At 39.0% G+C, this 23,140-nt stretch overlaps 1 protein-coding gene across 3 annotated transcripts in view; it reads left to right on the forward strand.

The window, feature by feature from the left end:
* The first annotated feature begins 409 nt into the window (after window positions 1–409).
* The window catches only part of LOC115232372 (proline-rich transmembrane protein 1-like), a 127,555-nt gene continuing 104,824 nt past the window's right edge, over window positions 410–23,140 (forward strand). For all 3 annotated transcript variants that reach the window (XM_036511817.1, XM_036511825.1, XM_029802213.2), the window contains exon 1: window positions 410–553. In XM_036511817.1, coding sequence (XP_036367710.1) covers window positions 544–553 — 10 coding nt within the window. In that variant the 5' untranslated portion in view covers window positions 410–543. The remainder of the gene's footprint in view (window positions 554–23,140) is intronic.

The raw sequence follows: 23,140 nt of genomic DNA on the forward strand, positions 1-23,140 counted from the left end.
ATATGTTTGTGTGTCTGTGTTTGTCCCCATAGCATTGCTTGACAACCGATGCTGGTGTGTTTACGTCCCCGTCACTTAGCGGTTCGGCAAAAGAGACCGATAGAATAAGTACTGGGTTTTCAAAGAATAAGTCCCGGGGTCGATTTGCTCGACTAAAAGGCGGTGCTCCAGCATGGCCGCAGTCAAATGACTGAAACAAGTAAAAGAGTAAAGCGAGTAAGAGTATATAACAAAATGATAAAGAGTTATAGCAGCCGGATATATATAACTCTTATTTACATGTAAGCAATGCATGAACTCATGTATGTTACAAAGTATTTGATAAAGAACAATATCAACTTCAAACAGGTATCCGTCTCACATTAGGAACTTGACTTATGACGTCACTGATATAAATTATTGTTTACACTGTCCAAAGTCTACAACCAGTGGAATAGTTATATTTTCACGCACAAGTCAAGTAGTATCACTAATTTTGTCAGCTTATACATTTCATTCTTCTATAGCTAAATCCACTTCACGCAGCAGCTTCTCTTCACAAATATGGATTTCAGTAAGTATATATTATTGACTTTTATATAATTCTTCATTATATATTCTCAACCATACTTTAAATGGCTCTATAACACTTTTTGTAAAAATACATTAATAATTCACTAGTCCTCTCTGTCAGTTCACAGAAGTTAAAGAATATTGTAATATACCTTCAGTTAATTAGATTCAAATTAGATCAAATAAATTTATAGCTGAAATATTTCTAAACTGTGTGTGTGTGTGTGTGTGTGTGTGTGTGCCAAATATACACGTTTTATTTATTATTTTGCACATTACTTAATCATCGGTATATTATTGTTATTTTATATTTAATATTTCTATTATATGTAATTTTCTAGATGGTGTAATTTAATTGTTCATTTTGAATTGATAAAAGGTGTTTTTTTTTCTTATATATATATATATAAATACAATTCATAAATGAATTGTTTATAATTTTAACCTTTAAAGGTATTTTTTAATATGCTGGCCAGTGATAAAATTTTTTGGGAAAAGAATTTTTTTCGAAAAAATTTTATCCTACATTAGATATAAATTTAAGCGTTCACTTCCGGAGTCTTTCACTCTGTGAGAGCATCAGTTCAAATCGCACGTGTCTCGAATGGGCTAGAGTATTTCTATTTTGGATGTATTTGGGGTTCTTAATTGTGCTCATGACTTAGTGTTTGCTTCTTCCATGGGTATGAGTAAGTATCTCATTTATTTCTTTTGCCCTATTTATGAATTGTTTATAATTTTAACCTTTAAAGGTATTTTTTAATATGCTGGATCTAGTCTTCCTCATTCGCAACATGAGCCCCTTGGGTAATTTTTGCCAATCAACAGACAGTGTAGCATTAGCAGCATGTTACCATGACAACCACACGCTGCGTTGTAGTTCACTGTTGTCTGTGCCACCGTTCTCTATGTTAATTCTTCACACCAAAAGATTCTTATTTACTTGGTTCTTCAGTTTTGAATTAAAAAATTCTTCCTTAAAATTGCTGGCTTTATTCTAAAATTTGAAACAAACAATTACTCTTTTACTTGTTTCAGTCATTTGACTGCGGCCATGCTGTAGCATCGCCTTTAGTCGAGAAAATCGACCCTGGGACTTATTCTTTGTAAGCCCAGTACTTATTCTATCGATCTCTTTTGCCGAACCGCTAGGAGACGGGGACGTAAATACACCAGCATCGGTTGTCAAGCAATGCTAGAGGGACAAACACAGACACACAAACATATACATACACATACATACATATATATACATATATACGACAGGCTTCTTTCAGTTTCCGTCTACCAAATCCACTCACAAGGCATTGGTCGGCCCGGGGCTATAGCAGAAGACACTTGCCCAAGATGCTACGCAGTGGGACTGAACCCAGAACCATGTGGTTGGTAGGCAAGCTACTTACCACACAGCCACTCCTGCGCCTATAATTGTATTGTTATATATATTAATTACTAGGGTGACACACGACTTGACTGATTATCCACGCCGGCTATATCGAGCATAAACTTACGCGAAGTATAGGTGGGTGCGTGCATGTGTGCTGTTTTATATAATTTCGGGGTACATTAGTATATTTCTACATTTGGTAAGTTTTGTGGTACAATGGTAGCACTTATAACTGTATTGTTACATTTATTAAATACCAAGGTTGCTCTTGATTTGGCTGGTTAACCACGCCAGGTATATCGAACACAGACTTACATAAAGGACAGTTGCGTGTGTGTGTGTCTGTATGAAGACATGACTGAGATGGAATTGTGTGACAATCATGCATTTCTTAAATGAGGAAGAACAAACTCTCCATTGCGATTCTTCAACGTTTCTTTTAAATTCTTTAACTGTCACGACAACGAAGCTTCTAAGGAAGAAAACTTCCACAAAACCCAACGTCCAATGTAATAAATAAAAATAAATGGGCCCTTTTAAAGCCTAACCAGGCTCATGGGCCCGGTTTCCTGGTTTCTATGGCGTATGTGCTTCCCAGCTGGACGGGACGCCAGTCCATCGCAGCGTTACTCATTTTTGCCAGCTGAGTGGACTTGAGCAACGTGAAATGAAGTGTTTTGCTGAAGAACACAACGCGTCGCCCGGTCCAGGAATCGAAATCACAATCTTACGATCATGATGCTGACACACTAATCACTAAGCCACGCGCCTCCACAACGTCTAATGTGGTGTATATATAAACAATATATATGTCTATATCTATATCCATCTATATATATTGTTCATGGTACAAAATATTTATAAGTTTTTTCTTTTCTTTTTTTATATATTTGTTTCAGTCATTTGACTGCGGCCATGCTGGAGCACCGCCTTTAGTCGAACAGATCGACTCCAGTTCTTATTCTTTGTAAGCCTAGCACTTATTCTATCGGTCTCTTTTGCCGAACCGCTAAGTTACGGGGACGTGAGCACACCAACATCGGTTGTCTAGCGATGATGAGGGGGACAAACACAGACACACAAACAGACACACAGACACACACTCTCACACACACACACGCACGCACACACACACACACACACACACATATATATATATATATACGACAGGCTTCTTTCAGTTTCCGTCTACCAAATCCACTCACAAAGCTTTAGTGAGCCCGAGGCCATAGTAGAATACACTTGCCCAAGGTGCCACGCAGTGGGATTGAACCCGCAGTCACTCCTGCGCCTAAGTTGTTGAAATATAGTTTTTTTTTTGTCGTGAAAATCAAACAAACCCAAGAGAGACCACCCTTCTCCACATTTTTCCGTCTTCAATCCAAAACAATTTTCCCACCCACCGAGAAATTAAGTTTGAAAACAAATGTGTGTGTGTGTGTGTGTGTATTTCTTCCAACATAATATTGACATTTTCATCATTTGAGTTACTCCTTTACTCCTTTACTTGTTTCAGTCATTTGACTGTGGCCATGCTGGAGCACCCCCTTTAGTCGAGACAAATCGACTCCAGGACTTATTCTTTGTAAGCCTAGTACTTATTCTATCGGTCTCTTTTGCCGAACCGCTAAGTTACGGTGACCTAAACACACCAGCATCGGGGGGACAAAGACACACACACACAAAGACACACACACACACACACACACACACAGACACACACACACACACACACACACACACATACCAAATCCACTCACAGGGCTTTGGTCGGCCCAAGGCTATAGTAGAAGATACTTACCCAAGGTACCACGCAGTGGGACTGAACCTGGAACCATGTGGTTCGTAAACAAGCTACTTACCACAGCCACTCCTACGCCTATATTTCTTATTACCTTCATTTTTTAAAAGTATTTTTATAGCAAATTAAGGTAATTAGTGTAAATATAATCAGTAATTGAGCATTAATAATCAAAGGTGCGTTGCTAATTAAGATCATTTCACAAAAATATATAAGATACAGGTATTCTTTTTCTTCGGACAAATTCTTTGTTGACCAGTATTTTTCTTATCGTAGTTTACAAATCCGAGCATGAAAACTTTACTTTGAAGTTTTTGAGACAGACGCCGCCCCCTTTTCACACACACACACACACACATATATATTTTATCATTTTATTGCCCACAAGGGGCTAAACACAGAGAGGACAAACAAGGACAGACAAACTGATTAAGTCGATTATATCGATCCCAGTACGTAACTGGTACTTAATTTATCGACCCTGAAAGGATGAAAGGCAAAGTCGACCTCGGCGGAATTTGAAATCACAATGTAACGGCAGACGAATACCTATTTCTTTACTACCCACAAGGGGCTAAACACAGAGAGGACAAACAAGGACAGACAAACGGATGAAGTCGATTATATCGATCCCAGTACGTAACTGGTACTTAATTTATCGACCCCGAAAGGATGAAAGGCAAAGTCGAGCTCGGCGGAATTTGAACTCAGAACGTAACGGTAGTCGAAACACCGCTAAGCATTTTGCCCGGCGTGCTAACGTTTCTGCCAGCTGGCCGCCTTAACATGCACTTATATGTTAACGATGTGCACAAGTGTACATGATAGGTAATCATAATACTGAAATATGCATAAAGTAAACACATGCAAATATATTATTACAAATTAAAAAATTATAAAACCATACAGTCAAGGAAGAGGCAAACGAAACAGTGAGATGATACATGTTGATTTTATTAGGTATTTCTGTTTGTTTAGAAACCTACAAGGAACAGGTCAGATGCTACAATCTTAAATTTGACATTGCTCCGCTAAGCGCAGAAAATTTCTGTCTCGTTATTGGCTAAAAATATACAGTTTTTTCGATTTTTAAACCTCTGTAACTTTTTTCTCTAATGTTTTTCTCCACAACATCATTCCTTCAAAGCAATGAGACTGGAAGCTTAAAATTTTATTTTTTGGTTCATTAGCACCAGAAATGTCAATTAGTTGGTGAACATTTTGGCCAGAGGACATGTTGATATATTTTCACTGATATATTTTAAGGCGGCGAGCTGGCAGAATCGTTAGCACGCCAGACGGAACGCTTTGCGGTATTACGTCTGTCTTCATATTCTGAGTTCAAATTCCGTCAAGGTCGACTTTGCCTTTCATCCTTTCGGGGTCGATTAAATAAGTACCATTTACGCACTGGGGGTCGATTTAATCGACTTAATTCGTTTGTCTGTCCTCTCTGTGTTTAACCCCTTGTGGGTAGTAAAGAAATAGATATATTTTCACTGAATATTTAGTCGCGTTTTCCACATTGTATACCTCAAATATGTTTTTATATGTCAGGGGTAGCTGAAGAATTTCTTTACAGAAAATAGGGTGCTGTCATGATTGCCGAAAAATCAGTTATTTGATTGTACACTGGCATTACGTCATGAAGTATTCATTTATCTGTTGTAAATAGTTTAAAAAAACACCAATTGCAGTTGTCATGTGAGCCAGAGGAATGCGAATTGTCTGTAACTGACATTATGTAGATTGATTTTCAAGTCTATAAGGAAACTATATCAACACCGTAATATGAAACAAGTTTATAGTGATTAATTGAGATATCTGTGGCTTCAGAATTGATGATGAGAAAACCCAACGAACTTCTTCATGCGCCTCCGAATACTTTTAAAGATTTCTTCCTTTCTGAAGTTAGGAAGAACTTTTTTGGTTGCTATAGATACTACTGTAGCTCCTATAATATATATAACATAGACAATATTTTTCTGGAGGTATTGGCTGGGGTTATTTATTTCTTCATATGGAATGGACTGTTATACGTGGTGAAATGATTCACTCTAACAGCGTTAGTAAAACTGGTCGTGTTGGTGAGCACATGTCTGAAGTTGACGGTGGTAATGGCGACTTGAAGTTGGTACGATGATGGTGACGACGGCGGCGGAGATAGAAGACGTTCTGTTGCGGGTGTACATTAGCGTCGTCGTAGCTGAAGCAGGAGCATGGATGGTCGTCTGTCGCTGGAACTGGAACATGTTGAGTAGCTCTGTGGTCAGTGACTAGACCTCAAAATGTCTGAAGTCGAAAGACAGCATTAATTTTCTGTATAATCATTCCAGTAAAGCAATCACGATCTCATATTGCATAGAATAATGCAATACAAATCATATTTGTTTCGGTGTTTTGATCTTTGTCAAGTCAAGAAACATCTGTACAATATGAATTAATCATTCCTCAACGGCGTTTACTTCTTCATACCGAGAAGACCATATTGTTACACTTTGAGATTGCTCTTTCTTCATTATAATGATTTCAAAGAATGTATGTTTCTAGAAAGATGTAGGGGCTCGGCGTAGTCCCCAGAAATTGTGGAGTGTTTAGTACCTCTTATTGCAAGATACTTGGTATACCATGATAGCTATAGCAAGATTTGAGAGATGTCCTCATCACTAGACATAGACAACTCACAGAAAATATTCATCTTTCTTGTTGCGAAAGCACTATGAACACCTCTTGAGCTTCCTGTACTATCAAATAAATTCTCCAGCAATTTTAACAATTTTCATATCCATTTTTCTGAGAACATAGCTGTCTAGTTTACAGAGAACGGCCTCTTCACTCGAAAGCGTTGAATAAAATCTTATGAAAATATTCCTGGTTTCAATGAATCTGGGTTTATCTACTATCGAAGGAAAATGTTTCGATTAAAGATATGAAAATTTCAAAAACATAATCATAGTTGATATCAGAAACTCTGAGTTGCTGCTGTACTTTAATCGATCACTTTGAACTGTTCTTCCTTTTTATCCATTAAACAATAGTATTAAGATAAATATTCTTAACAGGCGTAGGAGTGGCTGTATGGTAAGTAGCTTGCTTACTAACCACATGGTTTCGGGTTCAGTCCCACTGCGTGACACCTTGGGCAAGTGTCTTCTACTATAGTCTCGGGCCGACCAAAGCCTTGTGAGTGGATTTGATTTACGGAAACCGAAAGAAGCCCGTCGTATATATATATATATATATATATATATATATATATATAAACAACTTATAAACAAGGGCGAAAGAAAATGATTTATATGCCAATATGCTGATACTCTCTTTTACTCTTTTACTCTTTTACTTGTTTCAGTCATTTGACTGCGGCCATGCTGGAGCACCACCTTTAATCGAGAAACTCGACCCCGGGACTTATTCTTTTGTAAGCCCAGTACTTATTCTATCGGTCTCATTGGCCAAACCGCTAAGTTACGGGGACGTAAACACACCAGCAGCGGTTGTCAAGCAATGCTAGGGGGACAAACAAACACAAACACATACACACACATACATATATATATATATATACGACAGTCTTCTTTCAGTTTCCGTCTACCAAATCCACTCACAAGGCATTAATATTAATAGATCCACAAGGCCAGCATGCCGGGTGAAATGCTTAGCGGTATTTTGTCTGTCGTTACGTTCTGAGTTCAAATTCCGCCGAGGTCGACTTTGCCTTTCATTCTTTCGGGGTCGGTAAATAAAGTACCAGTTTCGCACCGGGGTCGATGTAATCGACTTAATCCCTTTGTCTGTCCTTGTTTGTCCCCTCTATGTTTTGCCCCTTGTGGGTAGCAAAGAAATAGATATTAATAGATCCACAAGGCCAGCACGCCGGGTGAAATGCTTAGTGACATTTCGTCCGTTCTAAGTTCAAATTCCGCCAAGGCCGACTTTGCCTTTCATCCTTTCGGAGTAGATAAAGTACCAGTTGAATAGTTAATCAACTCATCCCCTCCCCCAAACCTGCTGGCCTTGTGCCAAAATTTGAAACCAATATTAATAGACTTTCGAGTGAGTGCCTCATCTTTCTAATCCTGGGTCTTTTTTAAATTTTACAATTTTACAAACGAAAACTAACGAAAGAAAAATTTGAAACTATCGAGCTTTTTTTTGTAAAAGGCAAAAATGAGACCAGGGTGGGAAAAGATAGTTAACTAGTATTAATAAAAAGGTTGGTAGGCGCAGGAGTGGCTGTGTGGTAAGTAGCTTGCTAACGAACTACATGGTCCTGGGTTCAGTCCCACTGCGTGGCATCTTGGGCAAGTGTCTTCTGCTATAGCCCCGGGCCGACCAATGCCTTGTGAGTGGATTTGGTAGACGGAAACTGAAAAAAGCCTGTCGTATATATGTACATATATATATATATATATATATGTGTGTATGTGTTTGTGTGTCTGTGTTTGTCCCCCTAGCATTGCTTGACAACCGATGCTGGTGCGTTTACGTCCCTGTCACCTAGCGGTTCGGTAAAAGAGATCGATAGAATAAGTACTGGGCTTACAAAGAATAAGTCCCGGGGTCGATTTGCTCGACTAAAGGCGGTGCTCCAGCATGGCCGCAGTCAAATGACTGAAACAAGTAAAAAAAAAAGAGTCAAGGATATTTTACGATATTTAATCAGCAGTTAAGCAATTGATTATTACTTTTTTTTTGTTAACTCGCGAATCATTTTTATTTTTTTCTGCCCATTTATAATCTTCTCCCTTTGCCTAAATTCAAGAATGTAGTCACCCATTGCCCACTGCCTTGTACACTCAGAGATATATGCGTGCATGTAACTGTGTGTGAGTGTCTGTGTTTGTGTAAACAATCAGTATGTTATGCAGGCAAGAGCAATGCAGATAGAACATTCTCAAAAATTACAAAACCAAAGAGTTTGAAATGTGATCTAATGAATATTTACGTTGGTTCTTCAGTTTTAAGTTAAAAAATTTCTTCCTTAAAATTATTGGCTTTATTCAAAAATTTGAAACGAACAATTACTCTTTTACTCTTTTACTTGTTTCAGTCATTTGACTGCGGCCATGCTGGAACACCGCCTTTAGTCGAGCAAATCGACACCGGGACTTATTCTTTGTAAGCTCAGTACTTATTCTATCGATCTCTTTTGCCGAACCGCTAAGTGACGGGGACGTAAACACACCAGCATCGGTTGTCAAGCAATGCTAGGAGGACAAACACAGACACACAAACATATACACACACATACATACATACATACATATATATATATATATATATATATATATATATATACATACATACATATATACGACAAGCTTCTTTCAGTTTCCGTCTACCAAATCTACTCACAAGGCATTGGTCGGCCCGGGGCTATAGTAGAAGACACTTGCCCAAGATGCCACGCAGTGGGACTGAACCTGAATCCATGTGGTTGGTTAGCAAGCTACTTACCACACAGCCACTCCTGCAATAATTATCATTATTATTTTTAGAATTTGTATTAATATTATCATTATAATCATGAAGTATTATAATTCATTTAAATGGTATTAAACTAGAAAAATAAATGATTATTTTGAATATTTTTTCTTAATAATATTTTTGTTGTTTTTGTAAAATCTCAGAAGATAATTAAAAATTCACATTATTTGTCAAAATGCAAGAAAGATACATAAAATCACACGTTATTCAGCCGGTGTGATATTGGAATTATCTTGTATGAAAAGGTATAGTATTTGGGGTTATGATTATGTTCCGTGGGCTATCAGAATCATAGTAAGATGACATATGTGCAAAAAGGAATTGGGCCGTGTACTGCTATGTATGATTTTCATAGTATCCATTGGTACGCATATAATTCAAACTTATTGTCAGTTGTGGATATTATTTTCAGAATGACTTATTTTATGAGTTACGGAGATGTACTTGCATAGCGAGTGACTTGATCTGAGATCGTGTGCTGGAACGAAAACAATTGCAGCGTGGAAGGTGTTTATAAGCCATTTAAGAAACACAAAAACCGTTAGATTCACTTCAACATTTAGATTTAATTTGTCAAAATATTTTCTTCGCTTTGAGATGCAGCAAGAAGTTTTGTCAGTGAACAGGTCGCGGTTTCAAAGCGACGAAAATATTTTGACAAATTAAATTTAAATGTTGAAGTGAATCTAACGGTTTTTGTGTGTTTCTTGAATGGTTTATACACACCTTCCACGCTACAATTGTTTATTTTATGAGGCTTACTGCTATTACTGATCGTAACTATGATGTATTTGCTTATGTTCTTGCATTTTCCAAGATGTTGCTGGAAAAGATGATGTGCATTGTTAAGATTCGAATCTGTAATGGCTGAACGCATTTGACGTATTATGCCTGCTATACAGCATAATCTTTATATATAAAATTGAAGTTGTGTGTGTGAGACTCTGTCTCCTCCGATTTAGATTCCTAATTACTCCCACATTTTGCGGTGCAGTTTAACCAAAAGCAGGTATATTATAGTCGTCATTCATATCGAGCCCTTCTGGGTATTAGCGCGCGTCTACGATGAGTCTACGATTTAAAAAAAAATTTACCATCATTTTTCCGCATTTTTAATGATTTTTGCTTGGATTATATAAGGGAAGTAACTCTCTAAAATGTTTATATAGTTATTTCCCTTACAAAGCCGAGCAACGCCGGGCGATACTGCTAGTTATGTATAAGTCTGTATTGCGTTAGTTGTTGGGAAGTCAATTCTTTGATAAACATTTCCGATAGGAAAGTCCTCAGTAGGTCAGCTCTAAATCATTCTATTCCTTAAGGATAACTTTGCAGATGTTCATGGTTTTACTTAGCAGTAAATTTAGACGCTCAGTGCGTTGTTGTTCAAGAGTGAGGGTTATAACACTGTTTCGCTGCATCTGAACTGAATATAGGTGATATCGATTTTTCTTCTGAACCCAGCCTTATCAATAATAAAGAGACCTGGTGTAAATCGAAGAATAATCTCAACACGCCTCTTTATTGTATAATCTGGTGTTGATGTTATTGAAACCAAATCACAATTTTGCTGCTACGTATAGATATATAATTTCTGCTCATCTTTATATATAAAAGTGAAGTTGTGTGTCTGTCTCCTACGATTTAGATTCCTAACTACTCCCACATTTTGCGGTGCAGTGTAACCAAAAGCGGGTATCTTATAGTCGGGATTCATAGCGAGCCCTTCTGGGTATTAGCGCGCGTCTACGATTAAAAAAAAAATTACCATCATTTTTTCCCATTTTTAATGCATTTTTTTGCTATTATATAAAGGAAGTAACTCTCTAAAAATGTATTATTAAATCTCAGAACGTAAAAAGCTACAGTAACACCCCACCTTTGTGGTTAGCCATATTGAGATGGCTATTATACTTTACATCTCTAAAAATGCTTATATAATTATTTCCCTTACAAACCCGAGCAACGCCGGGCGATACTGCTAGTTTAATGTAAAATCTTTAGATTAAAATGATTGCATGCTACGTAGGCGAAAAATAAACAAGTAATAAGAAATGAAAGGAGGGGTGTCACACACCTTCCTTGACATTTTGAAATTATGAATGTCAGCTAAATAGACTTATCAGTAAAACAGACATTAGTCACTAAACAGAATAGATCTGAACTGATAACAGCAGTGTCAAGATGATGCACACCAGAACACACAAAATAAATAAAAATAAAACAGCACTTTATGCATTTATACGAGATAAGATCAATAAGTATCCGGACTGTTGCAATAGTAACGAAGCTAAAACACGCAGAGTGAAGCTGGTTGGCAAAGATTGACCTTGATCTCTGCTGTGCATGCGTAAGAAAGTCTTTTTATGTTTCAAGCCTACGCTCTTGAACAGAAAGGAACACGATGAAAAAAACAGAGAGAAAATATTTAAAAAAAACATACATAAGCATGTATATGAGTGTATATACATCTGCATATATATATATATATATAACGGGAAGCTTTATGAAAATAGACAAAAGACGAAGGCAGGTGGAAAACAAACGAACAATTGTATTAGTATGGCGCTCAGGAAATATAAATAAAACAAGTCTTTAACGTTTCGAGCCTACGCTCTTCAACAGAAAGATACACAGAGAGAAAAAAAACACAGAAAGAAGGAGAGAAAATAAATGCGTGCAGTAGCTAACGAATCAACATGGCGATCTGATTTCGGCCAGAGGTCAAAGATCAAACATGAGACGCGAGAGCGAAATAAGGGGAGATAATAGGGTTGATAATATGGTTGAAAGACCAGCTAATAGTGCGTAGGAGGGGTCTGGACGTGTGTATGTATAGGGTTGGTGTATGTATTAGTATGTATAAGGGTGTGTGTGTGTGTGTGTGTGTATGAGAGAGTATTAGTGCGTAGGATTGGTGTGGACGTGCGTATGTATGGGGTTGGTGTATGTATTAGTATGTATTAGTATGTATAAGTGTGTGTGTGTGTATGAGGGAGTATAAGTGCGTAGGAGGGGTCTGGACGTGTGTATGTATAGGGTTGGTGTATGTATTAGTATGTATTAGTATGTATTAGTACGTATTAGTATGTATTAGTTGGTGTATGTATTAGTATGGCACATCATATATGATGTGATGTGTGAAGTCGTGTGGTGTAGTGAGGAGAGAGGGGGGGGGAAGGGGGAGAGGAGAGGGGGAGGAGAGGGGGAAGAGGAGAGGATGGGGAGAGAGAGGAGGGGGGAGAAGGAAGGGGGGAGGAGGGGGAAAAGGAGGAAAGAGGGGAGGGGGAGGGGGAGGGGGAGGGGGAGTGAGGGAGCAGAGGGAAGGGGAAAGGGAAGGAGGGAGGGAGAAAGAGGGAAGAAGGGAAGGGGAGTAGGGGTGAAAGGATGAGGACTGAAGAATTAGGGGTCGGGGGGAAAAGGATAGGTGAGGAGGGGGAGAGGGGGGTTAGATGAGGAGGGGGGAGAGTTGAGACCAAATGGCGTATAAGAGCGAAGAGAGAAGATTAATTCCTGTTCACTCACGGCGCAACGGGAATCCGGATGGCCTCTGTGTAAGGACAACCGAACACAGATAGGTGTTGCAAGGAGTGACCGGTGGAGCGGAAATGGCGTGAGACCGGTGTGTCGTTCGCAAGGTGGATGTCACGAAGGTGTTCCGCGAACCGGTCAGCCAAGCGGCGTCCCGTTTGTCCGATGTACAAGGAATTGCAGAAAGAGCAAGAGATGCAATAGATAATATTGCTGGAGGTGCAGGTGAAGGAGTGGATGATGGGATAGGGTCGATGGTGGGTGCTAGTGAGGGGGGTGGTGTTGGAGAGGTAAGGGCAGTGCGGCAACGTGGGCGGGAGCAGGGAAACGAGCCGGGTTGGGAGGTAGGGTCAGGGAAGAGCTATGGACCAAAAGGTCTCGAAGGTTGTGGGCTCGTTTGAAAGAGGGGAGGGGTCGGTTAGGGAAGAGGTGTGAAGTGGACGGTCGGACTGGAGATGACGGAAAGCTCGAAGAATGGTGCGTTGGAGACGTAGGGTCGTGGGGTGGTAAGTGAGGGGAAAAAGGAGGCGGGAGACTACAGGGCGCGTTCGGGAGAGAGAGACAGATACACGGTCCACGGACCGTGCTCTGGCAAGGGCGGTGTGGATAGTGGTGAGGGGGTATCCACGTAGGGTGAAGTGGTGAGCCATACGTTGAGACTGAGTCTCAAAGTCATGGTCGTCACTACAGAGCCTACGTAGACGGAGGAATTGGGAATAGGGGATGGAAAGCTTGGTGTGTTTCTGGTGGTGGGAGGAAGAGAAGTTGAGGTATGAGTGTGAGTCTGTGTGTTTGTAGTGAATGGAGGTGGTAAGAGTGGAGTGAAGAATGCTAACCGAAATGTCGAGGAAGGAGACAGAGGTGTTGGAGATAGTGGAAGTGAAGTGGAGGGCTGGATGGAAAGATTGGACGAAAGAGAGGAAGGAATCTAGATGTTCGCGGAGAGTGAGGTGGCACCGATAATGTCGTCAATGTAACGACCATATAGTTCAGGAGTGGGACCAGTGAAATTAGAGAATATTTGGGCCTCAACATAGCCAACGAACAGGTTCGCATAGTTGGGGCCCATTCGCGTTCCCATGGCCACTCCCGAGACCTGATGGTAGAACTCGCCCGCGAACGAGAAGCAGTTCAGAGTAAGGACAAGTTCGGCCAGACGAATGTGTGTGGAGGTGTCAGGTACAGGGTTAGAGCGGAGGTCAAGAAAGTGTCGAAAGGCCTGCAGTCCTTCGTGGTGAGGGATAACAGTATAGAGGCTTTGGATGTCCATAGTAAAAAGGATTTTGGAGGAGCCGGGAGGAAAGGAGAAAGAGTTGAAAAGCCGGAGAGCATGGTTGGTATCGTGGATGTGGGAGGGAAGAGATGCCACTAGGGGTCAAGGACACGGTCGAGGTATTTAGAGATGAGCTCCGTGGGGAAGTTACAGGCGGAGACGATGGGACGGCCAGGGTTGTTGGGTTTGTGGATTTTGGGGAGGAAGTAAATGGTGGGGGTACGTGGGGTTCGCACAATTAGGTTGGATGCGGTGCGGGGGAGACGGGAGGACGAGATGAGGTCGTGGACAGTAGAGGATACCGTCTGTTGGTAGCTACGTGTGGGGTTAGAGGGCAGAGGGGAATAGAAGGATGTGTCATTGAGTTGGCGGAAAGCCTCGGCCCTATAGAGGTCCGCGCGCCACACCACTACAGCTCCACCCTTGTCAGCCGGTTTGATGATAATGTCAGCGCGCCGTTGGAGGGAACAGAGAGCCAAGAGCTCAGCCGGGGAGATGTTGAGGCGGCGTTGGCGCCTGGAGAAGTTGAACCGCTCCAATGCACGCTGACAAGCGCCCGCGAAAAGATCCACTGCTAGGATCTGGCCAGGGGCAGGCGTCCACGGGGATGGTCGGCGGCCCAGGCCAGTGAAGCAGTCTCTTCGTTGGGTGTGGGTGGCGAGTCGTGGTAATGCGCACCCAACCGGACACGGCGCACAAAGAGCTGTGGACATCAACTCGCGTCTGGAATTCCTTACAGGATGGAGTGAGGGGGATGAAACGCAGACCCCTACCAAGGACGGAGCGTTCAGCCGCAGAGAGGGGAAGATCGGGGGAATGGTAACAACAGACGGAAGTGGAGAAGGGGTGGGTGGAATAGAAGTAGGAGGGGTGGTAGGTCTCGTGGAGGTCTGAGGGGGAGGGATTGGGGAGGTGTGTGGGGGTGGTTGGGCGGGGCAGTAGGGTTAGGTGTAGGTGGATGGAGCCTATCGGGAGGGGAGAAGGGGTTGTAGGGAGGGGCAGTGGGGTTAGGTGTGGGTGGATGGAGCCTATCGGGAGGGGAGAAGGGTGGTGGAGGAGTTGGGGTAGTGGCGTCGGGTAGCGTGGAATGGAAGAGTGATTGGAGTTTACGAAGTTTGGTATCAGAAAGAAATTGATGGAAGAGTTGATTCAAATGGATAATGAAGCGTAGCGTGTTTGGAGCATAGAGAGGCGGCAGAGAGGAGAAGACGGTGGAGAAAGCAGGAGGAAGAAGGCGGTTGATGGCATGTAGTTTGGAGAGATTGGAGCGAATGGTGGCCCGCATAAGGCGGTAAGATGTGGTGCGGAGTATGGGTAAGATGGAAGAATCCGAGTGGAGAGCAGGGTGGAAGTGGAGGCGGAAACCTTTAGGGATGAGTCGGTGATGTAGGCAGCGGCTTAGGAAAGAGACATGGCTAGAGAAGCGGGTTTTTTTAAAAAGAAGTAGAGAGAGATTAACGGACGGCTGAAGGCAATATACAGGAAGTGAACGGAGATGATCCTTCAAACGGTGATGGAGGGTGAGGAGGTAGGACCTAGGATCCGGCATGATGGGATAGCGGAAAAAAAAACGTTCGAAAAAACAAAAAAAACAAAAAACAAAAATTATCGTATGAAAAAAATAGAAAAAAAGGATAGCGAAAAAAGGGGAAAAAACAAACGTTCAAAAAAACAAAAAATAATAATCGTATGAAAAAACTAGATAAGTAAGCGATAGGGGCAGAAAAGACGGGGTAAACGGAAAAGGGAAAGAAAGAAGGGAAGCAGAGAGAGGGGGAGGCAAAAAAAGGGGGGTGCAGGTAGAGGAAACGGAGTATGGACATCCAGAGAGGGAAGAAAGACAGAAAGGAGAACAAAAATGCAGGAAAATGTGGAAAGCATGAAATGAATGTAAAAAAAGTGGTAATATAAGAGAAAATAAAAATACAACAAACGGGACAGTTTATGCGAACAAGTTCAAGGTTGAAAGTTCAAGGTGAGAGATGTGTGTAGACGTCGTGGTATATTTTTTAAGGATTTCACATCAATGCAAAGTCACTTTGATCCGCGAAAGAGAGGTGCAGCCAATGGTAAGTATCCAAGAGGTAAAGAAAATCCAAGGTAGAGGTAAGTGTTGATAGTGGCATTGGTAGAATATAGGATGAAAGTGAGACCACGTGAGCGCATAATATATAACGGGAAGCTTTATGAAAATAGACAAAAGACGAAGGCAGGTGGAAAACAAACGAACAATTGTATTAGTATGGCGCTCAGGAAATATAAATAAAACAAGTCTTTAACGTTTCGAGCCTACGCTCTTCAACAGAAAGATACACAGAGAGAAAAAAAAACACAGAAAAAAGGAGAGAAAAAAAATGCGTCCAGTAGCTAACGAATCAAATCAACATGGCGATCTGATTTCGGCCAGAGGTCAAAGATCAAACATGAGCCGCGAGAGCGAAATAAGGGGAGATAATAGGGTTGATAATATGGTTGAAGGACCAGCTAATAGTGCGTAGGAGGGGTCTGGACGTGTGTATGTATAGGGTTGGTGTATGTATTAGTATGTATGAGGGTGTGTGTGTGTGTGTGTGTGTATGAGAGAGTATTAGTGCGTAGGATTGGTGTGGACGTGTGTATGTATGGGGTTGGTGTATGTATTAGTATGGCACATCATATATGATGTGATGTGTGAAGTCGTGTGGTGTAGTGAGGAGAAGAGGGGGAGAAGGGGGAGGAGGAGAGGGGGAAGAGGAGAGGATGTGGGAGAGAGAGGAGGGGGAGAAGGAAGGGGAGGAGGGAGGAGGAAGGAGGAAAGAGGGAGAGGGGGAGTGAGGGAGCAGAGGGAAGGGGAAGAGGGAAGGAGGGAGGGAGAAAGAGGGAAGAAGGGAAGGGGAGTAGGGGTGAAAGGATGAAGGACTGAAGAAGTAGGGGTCGGGGGTAAAAGGATAGGTGAGGAGGGGGAGAGGGGGGTTAGATGAGGAGGGGGGAGAGTTGAGACCAAATGGCGTATAAGAGCGAAGAGAGAAGATTAATTCCTGTTCACGGTGCAAACGGGAATCCGGATGGCCTCTGTGTAAGGACAAACCGAACACAGATAGGTGTTGCAAGGAGTGACCGGTGGAGCGGAAATGGCGTGAGACCGGTGTGTCGTTCGCAAGGTGGATGTCACGAAGGTGTTCCGCGAACCGGTCAGCCAAGCGGCGTCCCGTTTGTCCGATGTACAAGGAATTGCAGAGAGAGCAAGAGATGCAATAGATAATATTGCTGGAGGTGCAGGTGAAGGAGTGGATGATGGGATAGGGTCGATGGTGGGTGCTAGTGAGGCGGGTGGTGTTGGAGAGGTAAGGGCAAGTGCGGCAACGTGGGCAGGAGCAGGGATATATGTACATATATAGATGTATTTGTATAGATGTATAAGTATACATGCATATGTATAGATATATTTGTATATATGTACATGTATGTATATATGTGTATATATATGTATATATATATGTATGTATATATGTATAAATATATGTATGCATGTATATATATACATATGTGTACACACACACACACACACACATATATATATATATATATTATATATATATATACATATATATTATATATATATATATATAGATGTATATATATAGATGTATATGTATATATATGTATATGTATATATATGTATATATATACTTAAGTGTGTATATATATATATTTATGTATATATATATGTATAGATGAATATGTATATATGTATATATATACATAGATGTATACGTATAGATTTATATGTATATATATATATGTGTGTATATATATATATATATATATGTATATATATATAGACCAATATGTATATATGTATATATATAGATGAGTATCTATATATATATATCTATATGTATATATATATATATATACGTATATATATTTATCTATATATGTATATGTATGTATATATATATGTATATTTATATGTTTATGTATACATATATATATATATATACGCATATGTATATATATATATATATATATACGTAAATGTATAAGCATATATATATATATATATATATATATATATATATACGTATATATATGTTTTGTATCGTCTCCTAAATGTTTTGCGTTCTTGTTCCAGTTTGTATTTTTATACATATATATATATGTATATATAGATCTATATGTACATATATTTATATGTATGCATGTATGTATATTCTAGTAAAGGTAATACACCCCATTAAGTGATCATAAATCCAATGAAAATACTGGTTACTTACCAATTTATAGAAAGTTCAATTATAAGGTAACCATATAAACCGTGGTTCATATATTTGTATATTTAAAGAAGATAATGGAGAGGTAATTAATAAAATTATTTATTAATTATAAAATACGACAACGTCTCTGACAGCTGTTTCGAATCAGAAATCTTAGGTAATCTCTCTATATATAAAGCTGAAGTTGTCTGTGTATGGCAGGTTTGGTAGCCTTCAACTAACACTATCTCCTCCGAGACCCTGCGGCGCAAGTTGACCAAAATTGAGTGTGTGATAGAAAAAGGCTTGCTCTTCCTTCCGTAGAAGAAAGAATTCAAATCGGACCATGTTAACACCAAAAATTATTTACATCAAAAAGGTGCTTTTTTTCTTTGAAAATCCCTATTTTTTACGATTCTTTGACTGCTGTGTCGCCATTTTTCGGTGTATTTCAACCAGAAAAATGTTCACTTAAAGAAAATAACAAGCTACGTAATGCAAAATTTTTACTTTTAAAAAATTCTAATTCTAAAAGATCGAAACAAACTCGAGCAACGCCGGGCGATACTGCTAGTTAATTTATAAAATTAAAATTATGAGATGAAACTTAGTAGTAAATATATACCTATTTCTTTATTACCCACAAGGGGCTAAACACAGAGGGGACAAACAAGGACAGACATAGGTATTAAGTCGATTACATCGACCCAAGTGTGTAACTGGGACTTAAGTTGTCGACCCCGAAAGGATGAAAGGCAAAGTCGACCTCGGCGGAATTTGAACTCACAACGTAACGCAGACGAAATACCGCTAAGCATTTCGCCCGGCGTGCTAACGTTTCTGCCAGCTCGGCGCCTTATAGTAAATATATACCGATTAGTAATACATGTTGAGATAACGGCTATAAGCAATTAACTGATAGCATATATACAAAAGATGTCGGTTAAAGGAGGCCTCCATCTAACACTGAGGGAGAAGGCAGTGTATATTTTGCGTCTTAAATAAAGAAGAGATTAATATAATATCAAAGGGTATTGAGAAGAAGGAAAAGAAAAAGGAAAAAAAAGGGGGCAGAAAAACGCAGGTATATATAAATATATAATAATGCCATATAATATCATATTTATCATCTAAAATACTGCAATACAAAAAAAATTTGAAGATATAAAATTTAAGTTAAATAGAAGCAAACAGTCGCAAATTATGTATTAACCGAATTTATCAGAAAGGGAAAAATAAATTCTAAATATAATAATAATAATAATAATGATAATATTAATAATAATAATATAATAATAATAATAATAATAATAATAATAATAATAATAATAATAATAATGATAATAATAATAATAATAAAATGCTTTCTAATTGATGTATCAATACCGGCAGATGACAACGTGTCTCTAAAAGAAATGGAGAAACTCTCAAAATACAAAGACCTGGAAATAGAGGTAACCAGAATTTGGAATCTAAAAACAGAAACAATTCCTATCATAGTAGGTGCATTAGGCATGATAAAAAAATATTCAGATAAATACATAACAAAAACACCAGGACTTACAAACACATATAACATACAGAAAATTGCACTACTAGGCACTGCACACATCCTACGCAGAACACTTTCCATACAATAACCATCAGAGCATCACAACAAATCACAACACATACCCAAGGCACACAGAGCTGCGTTCGGTAGTGAAGTGAAAGCACGCTATAAAAATAAAACTACTGAATAATAATAATAATAATAATGATGATAATAATAATAATAATAATCGCTTATTGTTTATGTTTATAATAATGATGCAATAAAATTTAATTTAAATAAATAAATGAATAGATTTATGTTTTTTATATGTGTATACAATAACTACTATATAATATGTCTACTCAGATAGAATTATATAGATATATGATTATCCCCTTAATTAAGAGCGGTAGAATCCCTGCATACATGTAGCTATATATCTTTTTTTAAATCCTGGGTAATCATTAACTTCTTTATTTATTCTCGATTGTTTTTTATTTTTATTTATTTTTATTTTATATTTTATTTTATATTATATGTTATTTAGTACTAAAATGTGCCAATTTAATAGCATATGGAGCTATCATTGGGATGTTACTCTGTACTCTTATTAGCAATAATCTCTATGCATTCGATTTAAACACTACCAACCACATGGTTCCGAGTTCAGTCCCACTGCGTGATACCTTTGGCATGTGTCTTCTACTATAGCCTCGGGTCGACCAAAGCCTTGTGAGTGGATTTGGTAAGACGGAAACTGAAAGAAGCCCGTCGTATATATGTATGTGCATATGTTTGTATGTCTGTGTTTGTCCATCCCTCCGCCAACATTGCTTGACAACCGATGCTGGTGTGTTTACGTCGTCGTAACTTAGCGGTTCGGAAAAAGCGACCGATAGAATAAGTACTAGGCTTACAAAGAATAAGTCCTGGGGTCAATTTGCTCAACTAAAGACGGTGCTCCAGCATGGCAACAGTCAAATGACTGAAGCAAAAGAGTAGACTAACCACCAGTGTGACTGAATATTTAGAACGACCATTACTTGTACATCTAAGTGGATTAAAATACATCTAAATCATTAACACTCCAAGTCTATCCCACCGTCCCCACAAGAGCCAGTGTAACCCTTATTGTAACTATAAAGCCATTTGAACCCTAGGCTAATATTCTATAATTTAATTACCTGTTATAATTACATTGAACCATCTAGTTGCTTACGTTCCCTAAGTAATACCTGTATCGTAACATGAACACTTTCTGCTTATATCCAGACTAGCAGTATCGCCCGGCGTTGCTCGGATTTGTTTCGACCCTTTAGAATTGGAATTTTTGAAAAGTAAAAATTTTGCATTATGTATCTTGTTATTCTCTTTAAGTGAACATTTTTCTGGTTGAAATACACCGAAAAATGGTGACACAGCAGTAAAAAAATCGTAAACAATAGGGATTTTCATAGAAAAAAAGCACCTTTTTGATGTAAATAAAGTTTTGGTGTTAATATGATCCTATCTGAATTTTTTCTTCTACGGAAGGAAGAGCAAGCCTTCTTCTATCATACTCTCAATTTTGGTCAACTTGCGCCGCAGGGTCTCGGAGGAGATAGTGTTAGTTGAAGGCTACCAAACCTGCCATACACAGACAACTTCAGCTTTATATAGAGAGACCTTTGATCAAATCTCAGCCTTATTTTTAATGTATAGGAATGTATTATTCTCTAGAATTAATTGAAATACACAGTTATCTCCTTTCAACTATAATCTACTAGCCTAAAAATCGTTTTAACCCAGACACGTTCACATTAACACTTGTATTTTAGACTTTACTAGGAAACTTGTAATTATTACTCAGACCTACGTAATAGCACTCCACAAATACTACCCTATACTAGTATATGTTTTAGAGTTGCTTATCTACAAGGATGATACAAAAATCAGGCTACTTAACGACGAAAGAGTCCACTGGCGTCTGTTTATCGTTTGTTTATTCGTTAACTAAACGCCCCCTCCCCCATTTCTCCCTCTATTTCTCCCGTACCAAAATGCTCGTTGATTAGATATGTATCTCAGATATATTAAAAAAAACAACAAAAAAACAAACAAAACACTATTCACATACCCGCAGGAGTGGCTATGAGGTAAGTAGCTTGCTAACCAGCCACATGGTTCCGGGTTCAGTCCCACTGCGTGGCATCTTGGGCAAGTGTCTTCTGCTATAGCCCCGGGCCGACCAATGCCTTGTGAGTGGATTTGGTAGACGGAAACTGAAAGAAGCCTGTCGCATATATGTATATATATATATATATATATATGTATGTGTGTGTGTGTTTGTGTGTCTATGTTTGTCCCCCTAGCATTGCTTGACAACCGATGCTTGTGTGTTTATGTCCCCGTCACTTTCCTTTTGAGAGTAACTTTCTTCATCTACATACCACAAGATGGAATACCATGGATTTTATTATCAGCTAAATTGAAGTCCTCACCTTAACTTTCCTTACTATGTCTATAATATTATTTTATTTTTTACGTCACTTTATTCTCCCCTACTCGATTTTTTTTTAACTGACTTTCATTCATGTTAGTTCTCTAACACTTGGACCCTCTGAACCTTGGACCCTAAGGGCACATCCATTATCCAGACCTTGTCTGTTCATGATTGTAAGATGGAAGATTTTGTAGCCTTGTGGCAAAACGGCCGTACACTCATCTATTATTATTATTCATTTGTTTATATATATATATATATTATATATATATATATATATATATATATACTAGCAGTATCACCCGGCGTTGCTCGGGTTTGTTTCAACCCTTTAGAATTGGAATTTTTGAAAAGTAAAACATTTCCATTATGTAGCTTGTTATTCTCTTTAAGTGAACATTTTTCTGGTTGAAATACACCGAAAAATGGCGACACAGAAGTCAAGAAATCATTAAAAAATAGGGATTTTCATAGAATAAAAGCACCTTTTTGATGTCAATAATATTTGGTGTTAACATGGTCCGATTCTTCTATCATACTCTCAATTTTGGTCAACTTGCACCGCAGGGTCTCGGAGGAAAAAGTGTTAGTTGAAGGCTACCAAACCTGCCATACACCGACAACTTCAGGTTTATTTATATATATATATATATATATAATTATATATATATATATATATATATATAATATATATATATATAATATATATATATAAACAAATGAATAATAATAAATGAGTGTACAGGTACTAATCCCTTACGTTCGTTTTGCCTCAAGGCTACAAAATCTTCCAAGTTAGTTATCTTCATCAAGTCAGTGATATACAATCATGAACAGACCAATAGTGGTTGACAA

This window comes from Octopus sinensis, linkage group LG2 (assembly GCF_006345805.1).
Source record: "Octopus sinensis linkage group LG2, ASM634580v1, whole genome shotgun sequence".
In the NCBI taxonomy this organism is placed as follows: domain Eukaryota; kingdom Metazoa; phylum Mollusca; class Cephalopoda; order Octopoda; family Octopodidae; genus Octopus; species Octopus sinensis.